This window comes from Dreissena polymorpha, chromosome 9, assembly GCF_020536995.1.
Source record: "Dreissena polymorpha isolate Duluth1 chromosome 9, UMN_Dpol_1.0, whole genome shotgun sequence".
In the NCBI taxonomy this organism is placed as follows: Eukaryota; Metazoa; Mollusca; class Bivalvia; order Myida; family Dreissenidae; genus Dreissena; species Dreissena polymorpha.
The window spans coordinates 88951071-88976189 of record NC_068363.1 but is presented as its reverse complement, the minus strand read 5'-3'; the positions used below and the strand labels follow the sequence as shown (position 1 = coordinate 88976189).

Sequence of the window (25119 nt, the reverse complement as noted above, 5' to 3'; positions counted from 1 at the left end):
AGTTTATATAGAGCAAGCATTTGTTTTCAAAAAGACCTAGCGGCGTATTGGCAAAATTAATATAATTGAATGTACAATGGCATCTCTGTGTTTCCTGTCAAATGATAACTTATACCGTTATTTTCTTAAATGTCAATGTATATTTACTTGTATTTAAAGCCAATTGTTCTTAATCCGGTTTAACTGATTCCACTTCTAACACGCAAAATTCTGTATCATAAAACGGAGGCAAAATAGATTTGTAAATAAGACTTAGATTAAAACAGCTTTATTTAAAGATTAATTCGTAATATGTAGAGAAAAGCACAAAGAGCAAGTTGCATTATATCTAGGTCAATGTTTGTTTTCAACAAAGTTAGTGAATAATTGCCTTCTTCAGTTTTTGGCAAATACCAAAAAATACGGTTTATAAAGAACACATGTTTCCTAAAAATATTATAAGAAACGTTTTTTGAAAATAGGAAGAGAGTGCACAAGTGTTATTTTCATTTCAAAACCAGAATATTGTAACAATTGTACATTCTTTCAACTCGCAAGTACATGTCTTCCAATTTGATTCCGACTCTTTGTATCCGATCTGAAAGAAAATCCCGTCCTCAAATTGCGTTGGCTTTTTCCACGCAAGCGTAAAAGTTTCTGATATAATGATTCGTGCTAGAGATCGACTAGGGGCTTTCTGGAACACAATTCATATGGTTATAACTGCTCAAAGAATAATAGGGATGGATGAAGGTATCATAATAGGGGTTTGTTCATATAGTAGATTATATATAAAAACATTTGACTATTGATATGCGAAATTAAGTTGAACGTGCTTTAGTAAAGAAATGTTATTACAAATTGAGAGATCGAGTGCAATTAATTTAATATGTTAAAGGTTGACCATAGACTAACTTCGAACTATTTTCTCAATGCAAAACTAAATGGTTTAGCAAATCACTAACCGTGTCCTCTTTGTCCGGAGATGTTGATGTACGACTGGTTGAAGTCTTGCTCTGTATGTGATATAATAAAATAAAAAAATCATTAATCTGTTAGTAAAGTATCATTTTGTAAATGAGTTATTGACTAAATAGTAACTAAATAGTAGTATACAATCAATTGTAAAACATTAACGAATCAGTATGAGATATATATTGCAAGAATACCTGTTTATTTTAAATTGTTTGTAACAAGACATCTTTGATTGCTGAGTGCAAACCCAAGTCAAATAATATATATTCAGAGTGTATTAGGGTTTTTGCTATGATCTATTGTATGTAAGTTATTCTAAACAACGTGGTATTCTTTGTCAAATATACCGTTTGGTCTTAGGTGTTTCGTCATTTATGTGTATTAGATTGTGAGAACGGGTCGCCTTCTGTGCTTTATGCTGCTTACTGCAAGAATCACACAGCTGTGTTTTCCACTCTTGACATTGAAGGAATGCTTCAGTTTCAATATTTTGAATGAGACACAGGTTGCAGGTAGGTTTGTATCCTATCCTATTATGGCCCCCTTCGGTTTTAGCCGGATATGCAGAAACGTTCAACAACGTATGCGAGGTCGTTACAGGCGACGTATTGTGGATCGATGAACACAGTGCACATAAGAGATCGTTGTCACAAACAGGGCAGAACGCCACAGCGTTGGCGGTTTTGCGTTGAAGGTTGCATGGTCCACAAAAAAGCGGGTTGTTGAAAAGTTTGTATCCTGTCCCATAATGCCCCCCTTCGTTTTTAGCCGGATATGCAGAAATGTCCAACAACATATGCGAGTTCGTTACAGGCGACGTATTGTGGATCGATGAACAGAGTGCACATAAGAGATCGTTGTCACAAACAGGACAGAACGCCATAGCAGTGGCGGTTTTGCGTTGATTGTTGCATGGTCCACAAAAAAGCGGTTTGTTGAAAAGTTTGTATCCTGTCCCATAATGGCCCTCTTCGTTTTTAGCCGGATATGCAGAAACGTCCAACAACGTATGCGATGTCGTTACAGGCGACGTATTGTGGATCGATGAACACAGTGCACATAAAGGATCGTTGTCACAAACAGGACAGAACGTCATAGCAATGGCGATTTTGCGTTGAATGTTGCATGGTCCACAAAAAAGCTGCGTTTGCCTTTTACTTGAGGTGTAATCTGTATCTTGGAAACCTCGTTTAATACCAGTCTGGTCGGTTCCCATCTCATGCATTTTTGTACCACCGTCATAATGTTTTTCGACATCTTTTGATGTGTTTGGATATGGATTTTTAATAACTTTGGCGTCATCTGAAAATAAATCCCCATCCGAGTCAGACAGATCTACTAGTTTAATTTCACCGGGTCTGGATGACGAATCAGAGTCGGTATCACATTCCTCTGATAACGGCTTCTTATTAGCATTTCCCATTTCGCACAGTATTGCTTGTTTTTAATTTTGATGTTATTTACCCTGCAAAAAAACAATAGTTTTTTCTTTAAGTTTAGTATATAATTAGTTTGTAATTTGCTTGTGTTATAAATACGTATTGTATATTCCTACTATTGCTATTTTGAAATACTTGTATTATTGATGTAACTGGGTATTTACTAATATTGTATACGCAACGAATTGTGTTTTAGAAGCATTAAACGATATATGCTTAAATAATTGCGAAAGCGAAAGTACACGAAACGAAAGTGTAAGTTAATAAAAGTTTAGTTAAATCAATCGTATTTGTTTAAATAACGCACAGCAATCAGCTTAGAGGCTGATTAATGGCAGCTATTTTAAACATATCATCGCTACCACAAATGTTTTGTTACATTGAGATGATACTTAAAGTTGAACATGTATTCAAATGTCAAGGCCAATGGTATTTTGTTTTGAACACATCGTTAAGCATACATGTACAACTTGAACTTTAGAGAACTCAGGCGAATAATTTAATTTGTAAATAACCGAATGCACTATGCACTGCATGAGAAGCTTTTAGTCCGCCAGGTATTATCGCGCACACTAAATGCAATGTGTTTTGTTGTACGAAAAACATGAAATTATTTAGACAACAACTCATAAATATTAATTTATTTGTACGTATATTGAATATAGTTCATGTTACACAGTACAATAAAAGTTCGGGTGTCTGACTAAGTTACGTTTCAAATGCTTACCTTTCGAGAACTATGTCCGAAACAAAGATGAATTAAAATATCGAATAATTAAGACAGAACGATTTAAGCTGCACACAAAGAACTCTGACTTCTCAATAGGGGAGGTTACCGTATTGGTGATTCTGAACAGGATAACCTCGTAGTTGCTTTGAAGATTCCATACGGTGTTCTATTTTTGAAGTTTTCAATAAAAAACCAGCATGAGGGTTTTTAGCCAATCATATAATTAATTTACCATTTATTTTCCCCATGTTATTGTTTAATCATTTCCCATCCCCTTTAATATACAAGAAGCTTAAAAATACAACAACATGAATACTATAAGTATATTAAAAATTGTGAACACATCAAAGTGGATCATTTTCCGGTTTGATTAATTAGAATCAATGACTTCAGATTTTTTCCGTCCAAAAAAAGTCATTTCACAAAAAAAGCAACATCTGTTTGTTTGTTGTATTTCTATTGCAGAAGCGTAGCCATAGCCACATGTTTAGGCAGTGTGGGTAAGTGTGGAGGGGGGGGGTTGCGTAGGTCTTTCGGCTTCATCGAAATGTTTTCTTGAAACACTAAAGGTGCGTTTTTAAAGGCACTTAAAACGGAAGAACACCCGAAATCATATACGTTTTATTTGCATACAGTTGTACCACCCAGAAATTATTATACTTTTGTGATGATGTTGCAAGCTATGAGGTCGTAAATAGGATCGCAGACACTCACGAGATAACAAAGAACGGCAATGGTCGGTTACTTACATTGAATGCTTAAAACATACGTTCCTAGAGTGTGTAAGATCGGAAAGCGAAATAAAAAAGCGGAGTGAGGCAGAAAGTTTTGAAGAAAGTTTTGTTTTAAGTCACTATGACGGAAACTTCAAGAAACGATTGATGTCAGATGTATGCTTCTATTATAATGACCGAATGCCATTAGTGTGATTACTTGTTTTCTTTTAGTATATGTTTGTGTTTATTTTTGTATGATTTAATCAGTAGCACGAATATTAAGAAACAACATACTGCGTTTGAACTAAAATGCTTGGGGTGTATCGACCAAAACGTGACCGTGTCAATGATATGAACTATTTAAGTGAACATATCTGAAGGCTCGCATAATATATAAAAACTGGAATTGAACAACTTTACAAATACGTGATATTAAATGATATATTCCAAAATCACATTATGAAACATAATTATATTTTTCGATGATTCAGATTATTTAAGTTACTTTGTCATATTTCTATCCTGACTGGCAATACTTTATCAGCTCCCCCTCTCCCAACATTTTAAATTCGTTGTGACTACATGCCTCCAAATGTGGACATCGGTAAGTAATACAATACACAATAAGACTTAAACGCTTCAACATATTTATAGCTTACTTTGTATCATACTATTTATTAAAAAAAACAGGGAATAAAGTTATGCACATATGGTATTTTATCATTTAAGGGCTGGTTTTAATGGGTTATGACTATAATTTAGATGACTAATTTAAATGACTATAGTACCTTTTTTATTTCATGGTATCTTCAGCTCTTACAAAAATCTTTGATCTTTGCCACCATAAAATTTATAGTCGTTTCCTTTCACTCCCATGTAACAATCCTTCCACTTTGTATGGACTCAGGTCTAAGCATTATCTTAGTATTGCGCGGAAACGAATGGCATTTGGAGTGATTTACCGACCGACCGACCGACTGACCGACAGACATGAGCAAAGTATCATACCTCAGATTCATCGAAGTAGAGAATAATCATCAGGATGAAATGAACTGCTATTTTCCAGTTATTCCTCATCTGAACATATAATAACACATTTAAATGTGATTCGTTTTAAATAAAAGATTTAAACGATCGTAACCTATAACAAAGCCTTATGAAAATTATTATTGCAGAATAGTATGTGAGTATGCAAATATTTTGGCAAAATTATGAAAAAATAATCAGCGATTAATCGTTACACATGCCTAATGGACAAGAAAATCGTTGTCAGTCGAGGTTTGAGTTGACAAACTTTATAAGGTAAAAGAGGGAATAACAATAGAAGATTGAATAGTCTGGTTGACTCGTTTTCGTCTTATGTTTAATTGTTGAATTTTAAGACAAATAGTGGATAGTTATTAGTCTCACCGGTTTCAACGGAAGAAACATTCGGTTAACCTTCAGTCCGTCATGTCTGTCGTTCCGCAATGCTGTCTGTCACTCAGTCAGACCATCCGTAAAACCCTTTCGTGACATTTCTCAAATAGAATTGATGAAACTTGAATGGAACGTGGTAAACTTGTATATGGGCAATCAATGCATAATGCAAGACCCGTTACTTTCAACAGGGAATATACAAAATAAAAAGTATCACAATTATACATCAATATTTCATAATGTATCCTTTCAGCACTTTTTTACACAATAAATCACGAATCGTGTGTTTTTAAAGGTTTCGAATCGTTTTTGCAAATAAATTTGGTACTAAGCCAGTCAAGACTTGAAGGACTGTTGAACTCTTTTTTTCTGTTACGAGTTTTACTCACTTTAGTATCAGTTACGAAACATCGATTGGGAACCATCAATACATTTTAATGGCAGATTATTATCTCGTTATGTGATGTGAAGTCGGCATATGACGAAGGCATGTGTCTTGTGCAAATAATTTGAGCCAGGTTTTGAAAGCTTTATCAGCGTTAAAACAATTTCCAGAGTGTTAAGATATTAGGGAATGTTAAGTGTTTTACATAATAGCTTATTATGTCTCTTTACTTGTCAGATGTTTTTTTTTTGAAAACATAAAAAAGGGAAAAAATCGGCTGCATCTGCAGAAGTAAAATCTTTTTTTTGAGATTGAGTCCGTCATTTTTTTTTTAAATGACATGCTGCCGTAAAGTCCAAACCAGCATACTAACTAGACACATCGCAACATGGAATAAATTTAAACACAATCAAGAAATGGAACAGTTGAAGAGGGTCTTATGACATTCAATTCAAACTTGAGGAGAGCAGTTCCATGGGCCCCGGACCTTACAAGTTTGCATTCACCGTACATGAAGTGTCAATAAAAGTCATTCATATCAAACATGCAAATAACAATATATTTCAATTTAGATCTTTCAACTACTAAATAGTTAGACGAAAAACATATGAATCATCAGAAATGTCTTATAGAATACGACACACAAATTATTTTTTTTATATAAGTTCAATAAAGAAAGATATGCTATGTATTGCTAGTGCGTAAAGGAATATTTAATCTTTATAATTATTTATTTTTAATATCGTATCATGAGATATATTTAAACAAATATCATCATATAATCTATGGTATAAATTGCTCATGATATTATGTTTGACTTATGTTTATCTTGTAAAATGAAGTTGAAATTATATAATTTATTATTTAAGGTTTCTGATGTAAAAATACATATAGTAATTATAGGTAACACTTAAAATGTACACACTTAAACGCAAACAAAGAAGTAAGCAAAATCACAAAATTGCATTTCCGAATGTCGCATGGAAGTGTGACTGAGTCATTTACAATCAGCTGTAAGTTTTCGATATTTCTTTCTGTCAATGTTTTTATTTTCATTCCGTAGTAGACGTGATGGACAGTAGATGACCCCTTATAAAACTGAGGTTAATAGGTCAAAAGTCAAGGTCACCATAACACTAAGACTCAGTCAGATTATTGTTATTTAAGTGGAATAACATTAAATATCGCATCTCACAAGGTACATACGAACTTATCCTGAAACGGAGTCCATACTTGAATAGAAATGCGTCGGTAATGCGTACAACCCTTCTTCGTCCGTGGACAAGTGTGTGTTGAATGTTCGAAAATCAACTTTATATGTATGTGCTTAATGGATATTGGATTCCATAATGAAAAATGACAAGTTTTCAGATAAAGATAATTTTGAAAGTATGCATATGTTTTATTTATCGGGGTTTTGCACTAAACATTATGGGACTACTGTATTGCGATAGGGCCTTGTCAAGGCCTTGTTTGACTTTATCTGTGCCTGGTTTGAACGTCATAACATATTGAAGAGGACCGTTGAATAACACGGTGAACAATACATCCTCACTTACATATTATTTAAAGCGTTTTACACTATGAAACCTTTAAGCAAAACGAGAAAAAGGCAATTCATTGAATAGTAACAAGCGTTTGATAAGGAAATAGTTGTTTATAAAATGTATTAACATGTTTAAAGAAGCAACCATCTTAAGCAACATACGTTAAAATAGCAAGGGAAAAAACGTTTTTAAAAATCAATTTTTGTTTTATATATTGACCTCAAAATTGCATTCGATGGGCTTATGAACCATATATTGGTTTTGAAATTCTCTAACTAGATGTAATCAGGGCAAATTTTACAAAAGTATTGTGTGTTTTTTCAAGGACTTATTCGAACAAGTACGTATACACACAAAAAAACGCGATCAAGCCTTACAGATCAAATATGGGTTCCACAAATAGGGACGTAAGTAGCACGAAATTTTTAACTTATTTATAAACAAGTTGTTTTTCTTTCGGACGAATAAAGGTTATAACGGTATTTTCATAACACAATACATCCTCTTATATTATACGTATTATGTATGAAGACGATGTATCGTATTGTGACGTAGAATTACTTAATAGCATTTATGAATTCTCTGCTTATACAGGAATGCCTATAAAGTTTTAAACCATAAGGTAACGGAAATTATGATGTTCAGCAATGGCGGAAACTACGTTCTTACATACGCTGTCGTACAAGGGCTAATCTGTACATTTTAATTTAATGTATAAATATATGAGTTTAGCCCTTTTCCCGCTCTGTCGTGGATAAAACTGAACACAAGTCAGCTGCACAGTTAAACAAGTTAATTATTGCGGTTGTTTTAGGTTTCAATCAGAAGCTTTCATAACGAAGAGTACTTCAAACCATTTAGCTCTACAGTGTAGCCGACACCAATACAAGAAAATCAAATATTTTATTTTAGATAAACAATAATCAAACGTGTTAAAAAAACAATGTTATTAAAATTTTATATGCATTAATATTTCATCAAATGACTTTTTTGCACTTGTGGAGTGTGGGACATATGAGCGTTATGTTGATTGTTTCACAATCTGTTTACAATAAAAAAAAATATTACTAAAACATGTATAATATATTTTGCGATTCATAGAGTATAACTGATTATATTAATTGGAATAGAAATACGTATCGTGAAACTATATATATTGAATCGTGGATTCTTTTGTTAAGTGTCGATTAAAAACGACGTGTGTGTTGTAAAAGTGCGATTGCATTACCGATGATCTCAAGCATATCTATTTGAAAAAACAACAATAACATTAAACTGATATGTTCATTGTTAAATAGCCGGCAGCATCTTTACAGAGAGACAGTTCATTTTCAAATGTATGAAATGAAAATAATTAAAAAAAGTTCTATGTACGTTGTCAGGGGATTTTGCTGTGTATAGCACTTAGCCCATACATATCTTGCTACGATGTTTTAAATTTACTTTCAAAGTATAATCGTTCTATTCAAGATATTTAACGTACGTTTTACATACATTAAAGATAGTGTTTTATGATGGTCTTTGTTCATAAACTAATAATAAATAAGCGTGTTTAAGTTGATAAGTGCAGTTTAAACAAAACAACGCGTGTTCGTATGAGTCAGTTTCGTTAGTGGTGTAAATGATTACTCTAGACATTTCAACTTTGATTTCGTACTATTATCACACACGTTTAAACATCATGGTGCTAGCGGCAATACCGTCGTAAGAGTCATAACTCATGGCAGCCAATCCCGCTTGTCCTGGCCCTTAAAGTCCATTCAGATTGATGTATATCTTGCAATTATTATACCACCAGCTCCCTTTATAAGATTCTGCACAATTGCCTGACGCCCGGTCGACGTCATGATCAAATGCACTGAATGCACTTCCGACTGGTGAACCAAAAGAGGCTGAAGTACTGCTAAGTGAGTATTCGATGAGCTTTGTAAGACAAAATCAAACAAACAAAAATGTTAATTTGATCTTATTTATAATTGCAACATGGTAAAGAGTGCTTATTTAAATGCGTGTGCGTGTGTTGACGGTGTATTTGCTTCACAGGAAGCTTAATTGGAAAATATTTATCAATCATTTGTAATCTTTGTAATCCTCTAAGTTTTATTTATTTCAGTTAAATATAGCCGCTGTTATAAATATTTGTTGCACACGATTAAGTTAGAGTTAATAATGTATACAAACTCGATTTAATTACATGCCAATGCAAACAATGACATGCAAATAGTAAATAATTATTTACTTTTCGTAATAAACTATATTTGTATTCAATTTTAATTTAACATGCATCGTCTTTGCAGAAAATACAGTGCTTTATTAAATTACTTTTCAAGTGTTTAATTTGATTGATATGAAGACTTAGAAGTTTATATCTGATATTTATTATAATCCTCGAAGAAAGTCCGGTAATATTTGTGCATAAGCTAATAGCGCAAAGCAGTATGCAATTGTAGCATTGTCCTTCATAGCGGCCTAGTGTGCACGAGGTTTAACTACTACACATAAACTGACGAAGGTTTTTAACTAAAATTTTTGCAAAAATGCCTTTTGTCTTTGAATTATGAAATACATACGCCATTGTATGCATATTGATATACATCACTGCTTAAAAAGCAAGCGTACATTTTGTGTGCGCTATGTTTGTGTCATTTTATTATACTTTGTCATAAACCACTTCTTTGGTACTGAATGTTTGCGATTTCAAAGTAAAACAATCACTGAAAAATTTCTAAATTGCACAAATTAACATCTTTATCAGACGGATTGTCTAAGACGCGAAGGTTTTTCAATAAGTAAAAAGTCAAAGAATATAACGCAATAAGCAATTACCCAGTTTTAACTGACAGTATATGTTTTACAAATTTTATGTTATATTGAGGAGTTCAAACTTTGCTTAATAGATTACGCAAAAACAAACACAAAAAACTAACACATCTCTTACCCCCGTCTGACCGTAATCGCGACCCAATGTTCAAAGTGTAGTTCGCGCCTGGTTGCAGACTGAAGTTGCCATACAAATCGTAACCCTTGGTTCCATTCGAACGTACAATGTCCACTCGAAGTTGATAAGAACCACTTGAGGTTATTTCGTGAATGTATTTAAGACCTGGATTTGAAAACACTTCAAACTTACTCATGTTATCAACATGTATAGTGTTTGTCTCCGAAGACTGATCCGCATCTCCTAAAAGGAGCATAAGACGAACGAGTACGTACGGCACATGACTACAACACTTGTTGGTCCACAAGAGCCCCTACTGGCGACCGTCGAACGACGAAAGTTGGCTCGGTTTGGATACGTCACATGGGCAAGGCTTTCGGTGCAAGACTTTTCTCCTGGTTATTCTAGAGGAAGGTCGACGTCTTGAAAGTCAGAAGAAAATCTGGATAATATAAAAGAACGGTCATCCCTTCTCATGGATGAATTACTCTCAGCAGCATACACCAGACCTGACTGGAGGAGGATTTCTATATCTTCGTCCCTCATTTCTTCCCATCGGCCAAACCGGTCAATGGATTTATGATGATGATGATGATGATGATGAGTTGACAGGCTGTATTCAATTAATATTTGACCTTAAACATCTAAGTAAGACTTTGATTAAAGGAATGGAAACGGTCTTACACGCGACGCGCTGTGTCCTTATATTGAACTTTGTGGAAAGTTGTTTTTGAATGCATGATGAATTTACCGTCAAATTCTGCATTCTGCCAAATTTTTAGGTGGCCTTGATATTTTAGCTCGGGAGACTGATCTTTTACGTGACAAGTCGTCTCCATATGTTGAACATGTGTGAACAATAAGTTTATTGTGTATAATTAAGTGACCTGTAAAGAAGCCCCATTAGTTCCAAACTATACCTTTGGCATGCTGTTTTATGATCAAGTTTGACATTTGAACTCTAAGTGTTCCTTGAAACCTCAAAAGTGTGACATTTGGCTTTTGTCTAAGTGACACGGTTCCTTTGCGCGACACGGCATCTCGACAAAGTGATCGTGACGTTACAGTCCGGAAGCACGCACCAACAAACACATGCACGTTAAATAATTTAACCATTCTGAAAGTTATATTGCGTTTTCCGAACGCGGGCTTGGTAATAACTACATACGTGTCTGCAGCATACAGAATTTTGGAAACGTATACTCTATAGTGGAAAAATAGAAAAGGGCCCTGATTCTGCCATAACTTGATGCAGCAACATTTTTTTAACGATCATATACACATTTAAGTCATTTAACTGTGAACGTTTTAGCAAGATCAAGCTGTTGTTAAAAAGGAGTCAAAGATCATACAATTATGGGACTTACTATTTTTGAAAAAAAGGATTATAATTCCGCCCAAACCAGTTGCAGCTAAAATTCTTTTCTTAAATAATCAACACTTCAATGAAATTTAGCTGGTAATGAGGTATTGAAAAACACGGGGCGTGGAATATATTTTCTATAGTAGAAAAACAGACAAAGGGACACAACTCGCCGAAGTAAAAAGTCCTTAATTTACTATCATCAACACACACGATATGGTAACGTGTAAAAATAGACAGAGGCCAAATTCTGAAGAACAAAAACATGTCGCAATAAATATTCCTTTCTTTACGGTCATATACAAATCAATGTCTTTCAACCGTAAAAGCTGCAGCGAGATATACCGTGTAGGTAAAGAGAAGTTCAAAACACAAGCTTAATTTCATTGAACGTAGAAACTCCGTGCGGACGGACGGACAAGTGTAATGCGTAATGTCTGCCATTCCGTGGCGGCTTAATATTATTTTGCTATAAGGACCATAAATCCAGTCATGTGAAAACAAAGTGGAACTCTATTTGCCTGAGTTCATTATTATAACTGATTCAACGCTTATAATTGGATGCAGCTAACAAACGCCAGTTTAATAAAAATAATAGTATTATGATTTAAAATCTGTTTAAGTGCATCCAGACATCGCCCTCCTCAAAAAAGTTTAAAAAAACATGTTAGTGTTTGACAGTTGTTTTTGTGTTTGTTTTTGCGTAGTCTATTAAGCAAAGTTTGAACTCCTATATATAACATAACATTTCTAAAACATATACTGTCAGTTAAAGTTAGTGCATGAAACATCAAAGCATCACAATTTGAATAACACTGCACTTAAAGAGAATATGTTACGATTTAATGTCAATTATCTACGAGATGTTTAGATGCGATCAAGAGCTCGATGAAAGAAAAACAACTGTCAAACACATCTCTATTTTTATTGTTGGTTGTACAAAGCAAACATTTCAAAGCTGATTTGAATAGGTTTCCGAAAAACCTGAATAAAATAGTACACTCTTTATTGCTGTCAAAATTCATTGAAGAAATAGCAATTGTCTTCCCAACCTAATTAAGAGGATTTAACGATATCGGACGCGTTTCATAAAGTTCGTACGAACGGTTTTCTTTCGAAAGATTACTTACACAGATCGTTAGAAAATCCCCCAGCGTTTTGTAAAAACCGCTTTTTTACATTAGAAAATCACAAATACCTTTGTCATCGAATCCAAAGCGTGATTGTGTTGGGTACATGATGCAATATCGTCGTCTATTAAATCGCGCACACAGATAATTGCTTCTCGTGAAAGTCTATATCTTTCGACGATTTCGGAATCTCTAAAATCAACTATAGGTATTATTCTTTCTTGCAAAATAATCCCGCCCGATTGATTGGTCATGAAGAACGGAGCACATGCATATGTAATTAAGCGGCTCTTTGGATTAACATATGTTTCAGCGCAATAATACAAGCAAGCTTCAGTTAACAATAAATAGTTAAGCATGAGTGCATATATTTTTCTTTTATATATAGTTACTCATGTCTGCCATGTTGGCATGTGGACGTTAACTCCAAGGCGCAAAGATGCCACATAATTCACACCAAAACGTGAGATATGTATGATTTATTTCAAATGTAAATGATTTTTTCGGCGTAGCTGTTTAATGTCAATTTTGACCTTACTTGACCTTTGTAAGTGTCCAATAAAATTCAAATAACATTTCCCGCGGCTAGACACGAATGAATACACTTCATTTATTCAATTGGCTGATTTGAGCATACCACCAGAACATTGGAAACATGACCGCGTCTTTGTATCACTGTTTTACTGCGTGTTCAGCATGAAACAATTTTATCTCTCATGAAAAGGCTTGATAGATAGAACAGTTTTACACTCAACTCTTGACATCAATACAGTGTGTGCGTGCACCTTTTATTTTCAGAGGATTGCCAGCGCCAGAGCGTTTGTACTTAAAGGCTGTGTTCTATTATTTAGTAATTACTTCCATATTCCTGTCTGTGCTCTAGTATAATTAAGTTCATAAAAGTATCGTTTTTTCCCTATCCTGATATTCGTTTTGGCCAAACCATTTTAAATTGTTTTCGAAATTGAACATTTAACATGAAAAAGTATAAAGTTTTGAACAGGCCGTCGTTCCAGCAGTGGAAGCGTGGCCTCACTTTAATGCATTGCATTCCAACCCGCAAGGTATCGGGGTCAGTTTGCCGCCAGTAAAATAATCGTTATATAATATAGACGCTATCGCGTGAACTAGGTCAACTGGAATTTTCTTTGGACCAGAAATATGTTAAATGAAGATCTTCAGCGATATATTTATGGAATGGCAATAATAGATTCTTAATGTGTTTTCAACAATACCATGATAAATATTATTTTTGATTAATTTAACATAAATTATTCCACCATATTGACTAATGTATTAAGCATGAGCGCGATGATTCTCGATACTGTTAATAATCGAATCAAATAGCAATGCCCGACAAACCACTTAAACAGGTTTGTTCGAAGAACGCGCGTATAAATATGTAAAATATGTACGGATACATCGCGTGTGGCCGGTTGACTCATATGTTTTTATTTCACTTCCATTCTTCTTTTGGTTTTCTGTTTTGTATCTATAGGTTTATGACCGTTAATATGTAATAATGTGAAATAAGCCTTGAAAACTCCGCGTTACATCCCGTACTGCGTGTGATGCAGCTAAGAATTGTACAAAAAAAGACATTCGCTATCTTTGATCTCATTCATTGAACTCTTTACCTTTCACCAACTCCAACTACGATCAACGCCGTATATCTGTTTTTTTTAAAGAAATTTCTTGTTTAACTATCTAACCATTTATTTATTCAGACTATGTATAATTAAACTGATCGTACCGTCCAGCCTCCTCCATCCGTCTCCATGTCACAGTACACCTGTATCTTGGTGTGAGTGAGAGGGGTGGTGATGGTGTACACACCACTTAGACGAGCAGCACCACTGCGTAGTAGCTCGGAGCAATCTTTCACTAAGTGAAGAGCAACAAAAATATATCAAAACATGTTCTTGATATTTTCTCAGTATTGCAGTATGCATCTATTTTGTTTGTAGCAAAAAAAAAATACCTTGACATTTATCAATACGATCATATTGTAAAATTGTTATATCAAAGTACGGCTATTTTTACTTTATATTTGCCCATGTCGTAATAACATTGGGCCCATTATTTTCATAGCCATTGCTATAAAATGAGATGATGAGTTGAATACATTGTCATCAGTTTATTGATTACTAGTAATACGAACTGGTTAAAACATGAAAGATATTACTTCCACATGAAAATGTGTTGCAATCTTGCGTTTGCGTCGTTATGCCTGGGCAATCTGTCCCGCCGTGTAGCGGTACAGGATTGGTGCAAGCTCGAGTCCGTATCTGGTTCCAGTGAGGTGTACACAAGTCAGTCCATGAGCCTCACTGTCAGTCCACTTAAAACAGTAACTTATATTACATATAGCACATTACGCGCTGGAAAGAACATTAACATAACGTAAAAGTCCAGAATGGGATACCTGCACGAAAATGAAACATTGTCAGTAATGAATTATTTATAATTACAACGGGCTTTTCGAATTATTGACACATTCGAATAAATATCTGTAAATCTCTCAATAGATACCATATATCATTCCAATATTATAATAATATGCATATATCATTACAAATTTAATACCTTTCACAATTTATAGAAGAAAATAGAATGTTACTGTAAAAAACGTTTGTGTAACAGCCTTTTGCTGGCGTCATTTGGACAGAACAGTAACTCTTATTTCAAAATTATCTGTTGTATATTTCACATGTATCATTGCGTCAGGGATTTGGGAGTGATGGAAGAGTGTATATTTTGCAGATCACAGCACCATCTTGCTGTTCTAATCACAACTGTAGTAGGTATTCGAATTTAGCCGTGAATATGATCCTTTCAAAAATAAAACCTGTATTAATGACCCTCCAAACTATATTTCAAACTACATATTTCAAACTACATATTTTAATATTGCTACGTAATTATGTATTGAATGTAAAATGAATCGCGTATTTAGACCGTTACTAACGGTAGCAGGATACATTGTTTGGATATTGTTAATTAAACAATCCCGTATTTATATCCGACAGTAGGAGTACATAGGATTGTAGGTATCGCACAATTTTATAAACTAGTATTGGCATTGAAATGATCAATTTGACCTGGCCCTTATTATGAAATTCATAAAAGTGCTCGAATCATATCATAACTGTATCATAACATAACATATCATAACCTAACTAGCTCAAATACGTAATATTAAGTTGATGGAGAATGGCTTTGCCTTATATGATCTTATTGATAAAAATACCACAATAGCCCCGTATTTACGCACCTGAATTTACTTTACTACAAAAGAAAAGCAAGATTTCCATGATGCCTGGCTACCTTTGACCACTTAGTCAATATTTTAATGGTTTGTTAGAAGACCACTATATGATAGTACATATTAAATACCAAAACCTCTGGGCCTTGCGTTTCCAGATGAGAAAACTTTAAAAGTCATATTTTGGAGTTCATATGCATGTATAATAAATAGAAATATATTAATCATGTAATTCCCTGGGGTGTGGCCGGTTCAGCTACAATGGGCATTATTTGAAAAAAATTTGAACAGGACCACTAGATATTGCTTGAGACCAAATATATAGGTGATCATGAAGCTTAATAATTTGGGAGAAGATTGTTAAAGCTTTTACTATTTACATATAAGGAAACCAAGAGACCAATTATGTAAGGGCAAATTTGACACGATATGAACACACTTGATAGAGGACAACCATACAATTCTACAATACAAATACGAACCTCTGCGCCTTGCGGTTACAGAGAAGATACATATAAATTAGGTGATCCCAGGTCTCGTTTAGTTTTTACCTCCAGGTGATAATTTGAGCAGACGTATAATAGGACTTCTATACGATTTCATACAAACAATATTCAACCACTAAGACTCGCAGTTTCGGAGATCTCTTATTTATCTCATTAAAACATTTTTAGCTCTTGTGACCTAGATTTAAAGCAGACCATTTGAACAATCAAAGAAATATTTCTGAGATGATTCGTTAACATATGCTAAGCCGTTTAGGATTAATTGAAGCAAATTGTTTATTACGAAAACCGCAAGACACACCATACGCGACACACGACTACGGACGTCTGACAACTGCCCACCATAATATATCACCATGAGTACTTCGTGCTCAAGTATGCTAAAATATAAGTACCTCTAGTTTGGCAACTTGTGTTACACAGGTCATCTTCGCAACAGTAGAGACAATCATGCAGACCATTTGACCTTGTTAGAGTGGAGGTTATTTGACTGCTTCTACCAATGAGGGCGCCTCCAGGGTGGGAGACACAGTGCTGAAATATTTATGTCTTTGCATTTCCGGGATTTCAGACGGAAATAAACGTATTTGAATATCAACATATATACATTAGCACAAATTAGAAATTTGGTCGACATAGCAGATATAATGCGGCTATTAAATACAATATACTCACATTAATATTCGTTCTTTAATTGTGATTCATGCATGTTATTATACCACCATTCTCATATAAGATATCAGCATTTGACGAGTATAAAGAATGAACAGGTATATATTAGTGCATAAGTACAGTACAGAACGAAAACATAAATAAACCAATTAATAAATAAACGCATTGACTATAATACGTACGTCTTTTGGCAAGCAGCTGGATGTAAATAGTATGGTTCCAAAAGTGTCCTCACCACTGAGACTGCACACCTATGTATATTGACATGCGTTTCAACAAAGAGAGAACTAACAATCACGTGTTAGTGAAACATGATGGTTGTGTTTTACTTACAAGAGAACAGATAAATCACGTTTGCAAAACGGAAAAAAGGCTGGATAACTAGCTAGGAACATTTGATTTCATTGAATTGTCATTTACGCTTTTAAGTTGACTATATGTTATATTGCAATGTATTCATAATGTAGTGAAGAGAGATACAATAATAATGTGCTGTGTGTCTTTGTGACTATTTATTTTTGAAAACAGTTATTATGTGAATCATTATCTAATTTAAGCAGAATAGGGTAGTGATTCAGGCTGTCCATTTCGATTTTAAAAATCGAATTAGAAATGTATTCCGCCCCGGTCTCCTTGCCCAAAAGATATTAGGACAAGTGGATCGAGGTTCTTTAATCGACTACGTTTACGATATTATAATAGAAATGAAAACTGTTTTATTTAATACCTAAACATGTATCTCACACTGGTCAACCCGGATGCAAACAAGAATTACACAGCATGTTAAACGTTGTTACGACAAGCATTAAGAAGACGATTTGCATCAAAATGTTCTAACAAACACGTGTGTGATTGTTTTGAAGTCTCACGATAATGCGATGAAGTAATAACATAATAAAATATCGTGAACATTAATAACATTTTATCTTTGAACATTTATTCATGAGATTAAACAAATAAACTCTATGTATGACTAATTCATATACAGTTGCATCAAATCCGGATCATTAGTTCATTATATTTCGCAAGAAAACGAATCATTCTTAAAATTATTTCATATTTGTAATTAGTGGGAAACAGTTCACTGATAAATCGTTCGATCGAAACGACCAGATAATTGAAGCTTCATAAATCTTAATTTAGATTAATATGTGTGCTGGTAAGTTAGAGATCTCACCAGATTGAAAAAAAGTATTTCATCCTTGACATTGGAACATTGTTCAAGGGAAGAACCTCGCTCGTTAAAATGTAGTATTAGTTGCAAATTTAGGTTGGTTGGAAACGGAATTTTATTTTTATTCGACGTTACTTAGAATGAAATGAGAATAACACATCAGCATTTCTCGCGCTTTAAAACAAAACTTATTAATGTAAAGAATTTAGGTTTATCGATTGTACCATATTATTCATTTTCTTATCTCCATTACCAATGATGATTTTGTACAATTGAAAATGTTAAATGTGGAAAACAGAGTGAAACAACTTAAATTAAGTTATATGCATAAAATTTATTATGGAAAATGTCCTTCATATCTCAGCGAGATATTTGAAAAATCATGAAGATCTGGATAAAAGTAATTTCATAATATCAACTGTGACAAATGCTTATTTTAAAAAAAACATTCAAATACTCTGGGTCTACAGACTGGTATTCACTTCCAGAGGACATCAAAAAAGTGATTTTTTTTAACAAATTTAAAAGAACGGTTAAAAACATCTACAAAACAAACAAACTGAGAGAAGTGAGGACATATATATGTATTATTAATATAAGAATATGACTGTGATATAGAAACAATTGGAATCTGTGATATATACTATTTGAATTGAAATGTTTCCATATTTGCAATAATATGTTTTTAGTTAAGCCTCATGTTTGGTAATGTTTTTTCATTTTTTGTTAACATTGGTTAAGTTGTCGGATTGAAATAAATAAATATAAATCTAAACATACCTCTCCTTCTTGACAAACGTCAATACTATGGCAACGACCTTCAGGTAACGGATTATCACAACTATAGCACACGGGTCTACGTTGAGACGGATATCCTTTATAAAACACATGAAACAAAACGTCAACTTAATTTAATTAAATGTATATTGTTTAAAGCTACTATATGTGTTACGTGTTGTGTCATAACATGGGCTTTAAAGTATTTAATTTAAAAATATATATTTGATGCTGTTTTTTATCCGTATTGTGATAAGCTTTCCATTGCGTCTTATAAGCTATCTGACTTGTGTGATCCTTTGCTTAATATATGCTATTTAATTCAAAGTTCTAGGTTTAAATAAGCGATGCTGTTGACATGATTTTTAAAAAGATGGAGGTGTTTTTTGCTTGGGTGTTGGTGGGATTTGACTGACAGTGTACGCAGTTGACATGCAATTCTAATAGCATAATACAATTTTTTTAATTTATTTCCATAAGATTTTTTAGATCCCACGACGATGTGTCTCATTTTAAAGATTATTTTTCACTTTACCGTCTTCGCCGCATACGACCTGCTTACACATATCCTTGTCACAACACTGGGTACAATGACTCGAACTGGAGGTTGAATTTATGCACGACTGTTTTTAAAATTAAAAACTTGTATTAGGGATAATACATCATCTCACTTATAAACATTATGCCATTCAAGGACTTATATATCAAAATCATCTACTGATACAATATATGTACTAAACATATACCTATTACCATGAATTCCCAGAAACCAAAAACAAAATGAGCACCGAAGTGGGAATGGAATCAGTTAACGTTTACATATTTTTCTTTGCAATATTTATTAAAAAGGGTTTTTCACGCATACACGTTTTGCGAGACATCCAAGGTGGAAGCCTATTTCACTAAAGGCATTTGTCTGTCTCTCAACAAAGCACGACTGAAAATAACAAGCAGGAACTACGTTTAATATCTCGACATCAATTCAATCATTACAACTTGCAAACAGCAAATAACGAGTAAGTGTTTGCTTCGTGTAAAGACTATACTGCATTTAATAGTTAATTTTGGAATCAGTAGTTCGTTAAATCTCAAAATAACATGCTAAATTATTTGTCCAAAATTGGGTTATCATACTTCTTGATTCCCATGATAATTTAGCACCTGTTAAAGTACCATTTTAATCTGAATTGATTCAACGGCGCTTAAGTTAACACGATAAATGGCGCTTTGAAGTTAAAAAAACTTTCATACAGATCAGAAATATTTGATTTGAAATCAGTAAAATATTATGATTTCATTCACAATATTGTAACTCTTGCTAATACGTATACATGTACGAAAATTGAAATAATTTCGTAATTTTAATAAATATCTGTTATAGATACCAGATACTGATAGTTACAATGCATAGACACTTTTAGCTAATTAGTTTGTTTTGACGACGCAACCGACTCAAATAATGATGCAAATGTTTGTTTAACACAAATATAATATGTCATGATATACTACAGACACATTTACAATTGAAACGCACATAAAATACATTCAATTGTGACAAAGACATACAGCCGGTGTGACCGACCCATGACATCTTCACATTATCTCAATGACCTTTATATAGTCCAAATTCATGAATGTTCTTCATAGAGCATCATTGCTATGGACTGGCTTAGAAAAGAGAGGCTAATTTTTTTTACCTTCAAACAAGTCTGTGACATTTTGTCAATATTGCGTAATTATGCTAAGACTGACGGCCGGACGGACTGACGGAAGATGGCTTTCCTATAAAACCCCTTCCGCTTTGAGGCGGGGATAACAAAAAATATACAACAACGCTATACATTATTTACATCATCGTCCGGACATGAGATGGCCGATTTACAGTGTCGTGGCTGCACCACGTAGTCGCACTTCAGACAGGTCAGTGCGTCAACTGTGCAAAAAGATTGTGAGGGAAATTACAACTGTCTCCGAAATGTAATAAATACACATCCAATTAATATAAATACGGCGTCATTATGTGAAAGATCAAATCTTTACTTTTAATTGCGTACTGGAAATAAATTAAGTTGTATGAACTATCAATATGCGATTAACGTTTGTACCATTTGGCCCGAATATGTAGATTTACCAGATCGCAACCAATGCTGTAGAAACTTTCATTCTGAAAGGTTAACATATTCGTTATAGAAAACAAAATTGTTCAGACGCGAAAGAGGTAATGACGCGATAAAACGAATTCAAAAGCATATATATATATATACTTTATCGCGATAAGACGAAACCAAATATATATATATACTTTGTGTCTTTTTTAAGAATTTGTTTCATTATTATGTAAAAAACACACAATATAGACCGTCAAGAAAGAAGCCAAACCCAAACTTACGTGATAATCAAACAAAACTATACAGAAGAATGACACTGCTGACGTGGATAGAAGAGATACAATGTTCTACATTCAGTGTAACTGATAAACTATGATCACGCTCGGCACATCCTCGACATCATTATGGAACGTTGTAGATGCAATAGTTTGAAACTCAACGCACGACTTGCAAACGATGCGTCGGACATATCAATTTTTTTATTGATTTCAAAGATTTTACCTTAACCTTGAAAGTCGCCGGTTGGTTTTCGCGCGTGTCACACCATATTATGCACATTATTTAAAACTCCTTCAAGTCATTATCATGTTATACAACAAATAAGCCCTAATAGGACAATACAATGCTGTAGTTTAACATTTTGCCTAAAAAATGTGATCTTATCCCTGGCGTTTGACCTTACAAACCTAATCGGTGTTACTATCCGTTTTATATTGATTGTCTTTTGTTAAAATGAGGTCTCATCTAAACGAAAATCGGTTGCAGGCGGAAAGTGTTGTACCTGATTAGCGTGTTTGGCTTGCGGATGCTAAAATGGAACGACAATTTTAAGTGCATTAAGCACAGTTTTCCCTGAACGGTGCTCATCTATGGCAAGGAGCCAATTGCAAAACAGTGTGACACAGGCTTAAAAGTACGAGGCATTACACGCACATACGCAGCAAACATAGACGTTCTATATTCTCCAGTAAGTGTACTAAATGTTAACATTCAAGCCGTGCTTGCTACATGCGCATTACATGAAGGGCATCGTGTAAATCAAATAGACTTGAAATGTGATTCAGTTGGATTGTAAATACAATTTAGCCTCGCTCTGGGGAAAGAGGGTCAATGCATTCTGCACAATCAGGGACAAACCTTTCCGCTTATAATGCACATGCTTTAAGCCCTGTTTTCCCAGAACGAGGCCCATTTAAGCACTAAAGCTTTTTATCTGATCAGATGTTCAATAATTAAACATAATTGACCACCTTTCTAAATATATCATGCAGTGACGCAGCAGAGGTTCAAGAAGTAAGTAATATTATTTAAGTATTTTCTAGGCATTGTTAATTTCAATTCACTCGTAATATATAACAATTCGTGATTAGTTTTTGTTCGTCCGTATTGCGTAAAATAATGTTAAAATGACAGGTACTTTTCTGACCCTTATTATTTAAGTACAATTTTAACTGCAAGGCACGAGTTGATATTGCCATATTAACACAAATGGCAACAAATAAGACTCGTATGGTTAAGGGAAAGGCTATAAATGGCCTACAATACGTCTCATTACAACCATATTTACCGCATGCAAAATATACTATAATTGGTTAAGATGGAATATTTGCTTTTAATGAAGGCATTAAAGTAGGAACATGTTGTAATTATTGCAAGCATCTTTAACAATTTATGGATATGATTTCAGAACCTTCAACTTGTTTATAATATACACGTACAGGTATATTATATGTTTGAGAATTAAATATCATTCACAATGTGAGCCGCGTTCTGGGAAAAGGGGGCTTAATGAATGTGCGTAAAGTGTCGTCCCAGCATAGCCTGTACAGTTCGCACATCCTAAACAGTAACGACCATTTCAGCCTTGCTTGGAATTGACACGAACACTTCGATACAACTTCCATAAAAGTGGAAAACGTCGTCCCTGATAAGCATGCGCAATTCGCCCATTTTTTTCCAAAACGAGGCTAATATAGCCTACATCTTGATCCTAGTGAATGCTTTGAACGCACCGATTGTGTGAAACGCTTCATCTTAAAGAGCGTGAACTCAACTAAACACCTACTAAAACCAACATCCATTTTTTGGACATTGTGTAAGTTGTTCTATCCGATCATTATGGAGTGCCTACCAAGCTTTTGCATTCGATATCCATTATATTTAAAAAGTGATACATGTAAAAGCAACTTATCATTTAAATGCCTACATAAAAATTTAAAATACTGTCATACGCACCGAATACATATTGTAAATAATATGTATGTAAGAAGTGAGTGACATGAAGTTCATATATGTGAATGTAATTTTCCGCAAAACAGTTGAAAATATTTTTGAATATTTAATTTCTATATGTGTCAATCACTGGAAAGTGTTAATAAAATGCTGTTTGTTGTGGTTATATTGAAGCGGGTATATACGATCTTAATCCCCTTTTAAAACAGATAGAACGTTGATTAATCATAAGCTAGAATACAAGTTTACAAGAAGTAGTACCAGAAAATAAACGAAAGAAAAGCTTTATTCATCGTAAATGATTTCCCGCAGACTGATGCATTCTGTGCCTTCAATCATTGGCCTAAACATGGTGGCACAGTTTTATGAACATCGTTCAATGGGCATAGGGGTTGTGCATCGGACACGAAAATAACGGCTCAAACATTTAACCTTGAAGAATTGAGCTAGCGTATCTGACTCTTTCCTTCTGCACAGTGTCTCAACTCTCAATGCCATTAACATTTGAGTAAAGTTTTATTGAAAAACATGTCAATGGTTTAAAGTGATTTGAAGCGGACAAAAAAGTGTAACGGACTGATTTACTGACGGACTTACGAATGGATCGACCGACCGACCGATTGACTGAATGACGGATGAACGGACGAAGGGCATTATTTATTATAACCACCTGTTTTGCGGCGGGGAATTAAAATGGCTCACTTTGGTGCATGATAAGAATATTCCAACTTGCAGAAATCATTAACATTCAAATGTATAACGCTACCTGCCTAAACAGAAATGAACTAGCATTTCTTCTCTTTTTGAGCGATATTTACATATGTGCACAATGTACACCATAGCTAATTTGTTCTAGTCTTTTATATACACAATACTTTGTTACGGCATAGTTTGACGTTAGCAACATGATAGTGGCAGGTTAGCTCACCCTTTGATGTAGGCGAACATTTGTGGCGAGTAATTTGGAAATCCTCAATGCATGAGGAAAGACAGCCGACATACGCTTCGGTATGGATCGAAAATCCGACGGGTATAGTTACTCCGATTTAAATAGACAGTCGCAAATTTCGGTAAAATCATCAAATTCATTGAAGAGTATGAAACAAGTGTATCTCAAATAGGCATGTGTAGTCGATGCAATAATAGATTCAAACCCAACCTACGAATTGCAAACAATGCATAGGACATCTTTTTTTATATCCTTTTTACATGATTTGTAACAGCAGGTCAATTGAAAAAAATAATTCTCAGCTAAACATACGTGTGTTTCCTAAAAAATAATTGCCGGATCAATTGCTTTTGTTTTATAATTGAAGAAAGCGTGGTGTCCAAAAATACCTAATGTCCGAGACAGATTTTTGGACCAAAACGTGATAAAAGCATGCCACTTCGTCCTCTTGCATTACACAAGCGTTCTTCAGAAGCACCTGCAGCCGGCGATTTCACCAGTTTCTAATAATCTCGGCGCCGGTTACTTTTCCCCAAAAGATCAATTTAATTCAGCGAAAAAAAACGCCTGTTTTAATTCAGGGAACTTGCTGCTCAAAATTTTACGGAAAACACTACTTTCACTCGTGACAAACTTAACATTTGTTGTTTAAATGTTTAAAGTGACTATACGTTTTAAATGTCAATTTAATCATTTACTAAATCTTAAAGCATCGAGTGAATATGAAATATGAATTCAATACATATACCATCTTTTAATGATACTATAAATGAGTCGCGTTCTGAGAAAGCTGGGCTTAATGCATGTGCGTAAAG

The 25119-nt window shown here is 34.2% G+C and overlaps 1 protein-coding gene across 7 annotated transcripts; it reads right to left on the bottom strand.

Annotated features, from left to right (window-relative positions):
• Positions 1–252: 252 nt before the first annotated feature.
• On the bottom strand, positions 253–21497 carry LOC127845452 (uncharacterized). Of its 7 annotated transcripts, none has more exons than XM_052376361.1 (13): positions 21405–21497; positions 21121–21179; positions 20866–20948; positions 19881–19952; positions 19019–19638; positions 17247–17315; positions 16788–16926; positions 14807–14962; positions 14375–14505; positions 10129–10570; positions 1302–2256; positions 945–995; positions 253–577 (listed from the first exon to the last, which is right to left on the bottom strand). In XM_052376361.1, the coding sequence occupies exons 10-13, from the start codon at positions 10382–10384 to the stop codon at positions 526–528; spliced, it is 1314 nt and encodes a 437-aa protein (XP_052232321.1). In that variant the 5' UTR covers positions 10385–10570; positions 14375–14505; positions 14807–14962; positions 16788–16926; positions 17247–17315; positions 19019–19638; positions 19881–19952; positions 20866–20948; positions 21121–21179; positions 21405–21497; the 3' UTR covers positions 253–525. The 7 variants fall into 7 exon arrangements, 6 of the variants coding, with proteins under 6 accessions (XP_052232321.1, XP_052232322.1, XP_052232323.1 ...); XM_052376362.1 differs by having other exon boundaries at positions 19019–19113; XM_052376363.1 differs by lacking the exon at positions 19881–19952 and having other exon boundaries at positions 19019–19113.
• Positions 21498–25119: the final 3622 nt, after the last annotated feature.

Bases quoted from the DNA above. Each gene is read 5' to 3' on its own strand.
- LOC127845452 (XM_052376361.1), bottom strand. From the start codon at position 10,384: ATGCTCCTTTTAGGAGATGCGGATCAGTCTTCGGAGACAAACACTATA. The intron at 2,257-10,128 runs GTAAGAGATGTG...ATTTATTTTCAG, and splicing joins GCGATTACGGTCAGACGGGG to ATGACGCCAAAGTTATTAAA. The intron at 578-944 runs GTTAGTGATTTG...ATTTTCTTTCAG, and splicing joins CTCCGGACAAAGAGGACACG to ATCGGATACAAAGAGTCGGA.